Source organism: Prionailurus bengalensis, chromosome C2, assembly GCF_016509475.1.
Source record: "Prionailurus bengalensis isolate Pbe53 chromosome C2, Fcat_Pben_1.1_paternal_pri, whole genome shotgun sequence".
Lineage (NCBI taxonomy): Eukaryota > Metazoa > Chordata > Mammalia > Carnivora > Felidae > Prionailurus > Prionailurus bengalensis.
Genome location: NC_057350.1, coordinates 14112887 through 14119253, shown reverse-complemented (window position 1 = coordinate 14119253; position 6367 = coordinate 14112887). Strand labels below are relative to the sequence as shown.

General features: G+C 43.0%; 1 protein-coding gene across 1 annotated transcript; it reads right to left on the bottom strand.

The window, feature by feature from the left end:
* Nucleotides 1-3805: 3805 nt before the first annotated feature.
* LOC122492284 (keratin-associated protein 11-1) lies at nucleotides 3806-4723 on the bottom strand. Its single transcript, XM_043595997.1, has one exon. The coding sequence runs from the start codon at nucleotides 4657-4659 to the stop codon at nucleotides 4198-4200; it is 462 nt and encodes a 153-aa protein (XP_043451932.1). The 5' UTR covers nucleotides 4660-4723; the 3' UTR covers nucleotides 3806-4197.
* Nucleotides 4724-6367: the final 1644 nt, after the last annotated feature.

Below are 6367 nucleotides of genomic sequence, written 5' to 3'. Positions count from 1 at the left end.
ATAAAGCCACTTTTTCTGAAGAAATTTCAATGGTAAACAGTTTTATGGTAGAAAGTTTGTGGCTATGAAATCAAAACACCTCTAAGCAAATCCTAACCTGACCCCACCCAGCTCTTGTTCCAGAGGATCACCTGCCTTTTTCCAGGGGCACTAGAACTACCATTAGCACAATTCGGATGCTGCGTTGTCCCTTTTATTTTCCATTTCCACAGTAAAGCACAGAACAACTTCCACAAAACCATTGTATTTGCTTATAATAGCTCTTCGCCTGTGCTAATGGGAGTTGGTTCCTGATCACAATTGTTGCATCATCTGAAGCGTGCAACACAAATCATATCCCTAATTCATAAACTACATTATGACCAATTTGAGTTTTGAAAATTTCTTTGAATTTTATTAGAAGACATATTTCTGGAAATGCCTAGCAGGCTGTTAAATACGGGAGAACAGAGCATATCAAAGACGTTGGAGCAAGCGATCTTACTAAATAAGGATCCTATCCCCATGAAAGCTAACACAAGGCCCTTCAGATATGAAGGCATTTATAAATTCCTAAGCATAAGCTATAGTTTCCAAAAATATCAAGAGACCAAGTAGATATTTACCAAGGCTAAGGTCAGATCTCAGAGCCTACCTCCTCTGAATGCAGAGAGCAGTTTTAGAGGGCACCAGTCTGGGTCTGTACCCCAATTTGTCAACCATCCATTCTTGCCATTCAACCCATTACTAGTACACTCTCCCTTGACTGTTATAAGCTTTAGGTCTCCTAGACTTAAAGCCAAATATCCCAGAGGTTGGTTGTGTGTTCAGTTTTTATCCTGGTTGTAATGTAAATAAGCTTCATATATGAAACAATGTAGAGAAGCTTACCCTTTATTTATGTGATGTAGCACCTTGGGAAGCCCTTACAAGCATTTGTAGGGGAAAAGCAAAGTACATAGAACCCCTAAGGCCAAGATATAGAAGAAAATATAAAAGTTCTGTAGAAATTATTCTTAACTAAGCTATGAGCTTCATGAGGGCAAGAATCATAGCAGTTTTGTTTACTACCAAGCACTGGCACCTTGCACAGAAGCTGGACCATTAGAGATAAGTTAGTTGTGAGGAAGGGAGGGAGGAAGGGAGGGAGAGGAAGAGGGAAGGAGGGGTTTGGCTCTGAACTGAACATGATAATGTTCCAGACACAATGACCCAGGAACTTCATAATGTCTAAAATTCAATTTTAAGTTGTTTTCCTCACTAGAATACCAATGCCATCTAGATCCCAGATTTTCTGTAAAGTCTGTTGTTAGACACACAAATACCTTGTGTAAGTGGATTCTGTGGACATCAAGGGAAGGAAGTTGGGCTAAGATGTCTGAATCATTACAGTTGGAACAGAAACAGACTATGGCATAGGAAGAAGATCCATAAAATGAACTAATTCTTCTAAAGTAAAAGTTCAGAGGGGCACCTGGATGGCTCGGTCGATTAAGCGTCTGACTCTGGCTCAGGTCATGAACTCAAGGTTTGTGGGTTCGAGGTCTACATCACGCTATGTGCTGACAGCTCAGAGCCTGGAGCCTGCTTCGGATTCTGTGTCTCCCCCTCTTTCTGTCCCTCCCTCCACCCCCAGTGCTCTGTCTCTCTCCCTCAAAAATCAATAAACATTTTTTAAAAAAAAATTTTAAATAAAAATTCAGAGCCAGAGGGATTAGGAAAGGAAACAGCAAGGCATCTCCTCCCAGCATCTCAACCCAGATCCCTGAGAAATGCCAGAAGTAGCCAGTTCTTCCACCAAAGAAGGAAAGGAGATGAGAATGCCAGGTTCACTTTAATATCAAATGGCAGGATGCCTCAGCTGACAGCTGGGAGACACACACATTACCTCGGTTTATTCCTGAAAAGAGAGGCATGAGATGCTACCATTCTCCCCATTTTACAGATGAGCTAAGGTTTAGAGAGCTTAACGAACCTGCAGCCAAGCGACAGAACCGGGATTCAAACTGAAGACCGTCAAATCACTTCCCTACCATGACAGGATATTACCTACATACAAGACATGTTTCTAGGCCCCAGACCAAGAAGAGAAAGAAGTCATTGCCCTATCTTTTAAAAGCCAGCCCTCAAAGGCAAACACTGAAACTTTATCATTTATTGTGAAATAAAGCAAAGAATGGAGAGACTTTTCAAAGTTCAAGTACAAAGAGAATAGCTCTAACAGCAAATCAGAGAACTCCCCAAACAGAAATAAAGGCAAGGAAATAGGTTGGCAGGATAGCTACATCATCCTTGAACATTCACACCATGAAATAATACCCCGAGCAAAACTTTACTCATAGCAGCATGTAAAATCTTTGCTATTATATATTAGTAATATACAAATCTATTGAGATGATTAGCCATCTAAACAAAAAAGAAATGGAAGGCATCTCTGTCCTTACAATTTTATTGAAAAATTAGAAAGCTAGAGAACAAAAAACAAACAAATTAAATATGTTTTCAATCTCTGAAAACTTTGAATTTTCCAGATCACAGTGAAATGGAAATAAACAATCAGTGAGAGTCATGTGAACAATAGCTTTGCAGGAGCCATTGAGGATTTCCCCCAGGGATTCATATGTTAGAATAAACCAGAACTTATCTGAAATCCAGAGTTTGACTTTTAAAGACAATGGGTATGGAAATAATATATAATAAAAACCATGTCTTGCCTTAATGAGATATTACTGTGACTCATAGATACTAACATGTCTTTGATTGAAGGGATCCTTACTTCTCAGAGTAGAGTCAGCAATGGGAAAAACTTGAAAACATTGCATCTATCTGGAAATCATCTATGCCTCTCTGAAAAACTATTAGTGAAATAAGAAAACCATTTTGCTGTCAACAGAGGTCGCCAATCAGACTCTGCCTCAGGCACTAAGGTCCACTGTTATGAGAAAAGGCTCTTTGCTCACGGAACACACACCTCGTATGTCTCCATTTTCTGTAAAAATCTTCCTCGTCTGTGTCTCCTTCAGCAACTCTGAAAAGAAAATAGACATGTGTTTCTGGACATAACAGAGGATAAGGACAAAAGCAAACCAGTCGGTAGCCAGTTCTCACTTTAAAATAAAGCAAAAAGAATTAGCAGTGGACCACCAGCCCAGATGGTTTGTTTAATCAGTACGTGGGTTCCAGTAGAGAACAAGCACAAAATAAGGTTCTTGTTGAAACAAACCACCGTGTGTTTTCGAAGGTTGTTTTTAAGTCTCTCTTGCCCAGATTTACTAACACCTGGAGATTTGATTTACTCAGAGCATTTTGGGGAGATCTACCAACCCTCGGCAGCAAGTGAGGGAAATATAGAGCTGGTGCCACCCTTTGACGCCCTGAATCTCAGGCCTTGGAAACCAACTTCCCCACCCTTCTTCCTTCTCACTCTGTCATATCTGATCATGGAGGGATCTTCTGCAAAGTTTTCCACTGTGGTTCTCTGATAAAGTAAGACTCTGAGACTCTAATAGACTCTGTTGCCCCCTTCACTGTATAATTCCCCAAACTACTTGGTTACCCAGGTAACTTTTCTTTTGCCCACATGGAAATTATTCTGTACACCCATAAAAACTGAGTGAATATGGAAGACACGTCACTGTATACCACTACACGTCCAAAGATGCTCTGACCAACTAAAAGACCAGATATTCCCTTGCTTGTCCTGAAACACAATGACTGAACCCATACTCTAGGCTCAGAAAAGAAAGTCAGCAACCATCCTGATCAGCAAGGATGGTTCACAGACAGCAAAAACTCTTGCAAATAAACAACTCTATTGAGACATACGTTTGCAATGCCAAGTAAGCAGGTTTATTGAGAAAATACAGAGCGAGACAAGTTCCTTTCCTCAGAGGCACAAAAGTGGAAGCCAAAAGACACAGCAGCAAGGTCAAAACACGTCAAAACCAGCAGAGACCGGAGTATGGGAAGTGAAGTTTCTGGAAACATCCAGACGCATATGCGCCACCAGTGATCAACCCTTGAAATAAGCTTGGTGCTAGCCAGAAAACTCATAGATTGCCAAAGGCAGCTTATTCAGAGCTAGCAGCCAAGCAGTGAGGCAGTCAGAAGAGGGATCAGCAATGAAGAGTTGTTCAGGGACAGGCAGCATCCTGGACGAGCCTGGAAACACAGCTGGCAGGTCCTGGAGTCTTGATTCGCTCACTGGCTCCTACACACTTAGCAAGTTCTTCGACAGCTGGACATGCAGGACCGCTGGTACGTCCTGGAGCCCCCGCAGGCTGGTTGGCAGACAGTGGAGACTCCTCCCACTGGCTGGCACACATTAGAGATGCCACCCAGGGGCTGACAGCCACTGGAGACAAAGGTGAGTGGCCGGCTGTAGGTGGTCGAGCAAGGATTAGAGACACAGGTGGTCTGTCGAGAGCAGGTCACCTGTCCGAGGCTGGAGATGCAAGGATTTTGCTGGTGACAGGTTGGCTGGCAAACAGTGGGCTCACAGGTGGTCCCCTGACAGTGGTCCAGGAGCCAGGAGCCAGTTTGGAAGGAACTGGGCAAATAGATGCCGCTCAGGCAGTCGGCATCCTGGGTAGAAGCCGTGGCAACCGGGGCCACTGGGACAGCGCAGTGTCCTCCAATTGGCCTGGAAGAGCAGTTTCTTGTGAAACAGTTGTAGGACATGGTGCCAGACAGAGAGCTGTGGGTAACTCGCTGAAGCAAGCTTCTGAATTGTGAATGTCCCTCCAGGCTCCCGGGCTTTTATATATCCTTGCTGGTGGGTGGGGCTCCCGCCCTGGTCTTCCTGGCTTCTTTGGCCCAGGCCAGCGTGCCTTAGAACATCTTGTGAATCCCTAGGTTAATTGTCTCTCGAGAAGCCTTCATCCTCATAAAGATACTTTAGTAGTTTGGTAACTAAATCATAAGGCTTCTGAACTGTACTTAGTCCCAGGATTAAGAAGGTTACCTGACAGCTTCAAAGCTCTCCGTCACCCCAGCCCACATTTGGTCCCTCCTTCATCTTGCTTGGATACAATGAGTGTCGATCTGACAGTGACACCAAACACGCCACCAGCCTACCATCACACACTCTCTCCCTTCTGACTAGGACTCATTACGAACCCACACCCTGCCCGGTTGTTGTTGGCACTTAATACGTTTTAAGCATAACTTAATCAGCCACTCTTCCATAGCTAACGGGGCTTCCAATGGACGAGGAGCCTCCCTGAATATGCTTCAAGATGACAATGACAAGACCTGTCAGGAAAAAGGACACAAGGACTTATGTTTGGAGTCTGAGCTGGCTCAGAAAATTAATCAAGCGACCGGAGCAAGACACATTCAGGAAGAGTAGAACCCTTTATGTTCAAGCAGCAAAGCAAATTAGAAGCTAATTAAGTGGCTGCATTTGTAGCCAAGTCCCTTTCTAAATAAACTGATGAGCTTTATTCCTAAAATTTTTAATCTAATAATAATGGATAAGAGTGACTCATAAGACTCATTAATATGCCAGTGGAATAGGCTTAGTTAAATTTTTAAAAAAATTTCTTAGTGTTTATTTATTTTTGACAGAGAGAGAGAGAGAGACAGAGAGAGAGAGAGAGACAGAGAGAGAGAGAGACAGAGCATGAGTCGGGGAGGGGCAGAGAGAGAGGGAGACACAGAATCCGAAGCAGGCTCCAGGCTCCGAGCTGTCAGCACAGAGCCCAACGCGGGGCTCAAACTCATGGACTGTGAGATCGTGACCTGAGCCAAAGTCGGACACTCAACCGACTGAGCCACCCAGGCGCTCCAGCTTAGTTAAATTTTAAGATTATTATAATGTTAATTTAAAAGGGCACAGTGTCTTTCTCCCAAGATGATCAATATATTCAAAAGATATTTATTTTCACACAAACACTTAGAGATAGCATGCGTTTTTATCACGGACAAGCCAAGGCTCTTGAAGGGATTGTCTACATGAGAGATAAGGGGAGGAGCCCATGGGAGAAAGCAGGAACTTAATCAATATTTGGTAATAAGCGAATGTGTAAACAGTGTGCTATAATATTTAATTATGCCTTTTATTCCTGGGGAAACCATATAAGGATATCACTCCCCTTGATCTCATCTCACTACAAGATAGTCAATTCTGTACACCTAAATGACCCATTCTCTCCATGCACCTGTTTAAAACCATTTTACGTCTAGCAAAATAAGTCACTGTAACACAGCTTACGTGGCCAGTGATATTTCTATATCAAAACAGCCGTAAGATCTGACTCATTCTGTAAACTGGCTTCCTTGGGGTAGGAGAGAAGGACAATCGTGGATTTACATATCTTTGAGGGCTACAGATAGACTATGTTTTAAACATCCACAAAACAAACAGCTTTGTGTTAGAACTCACTGG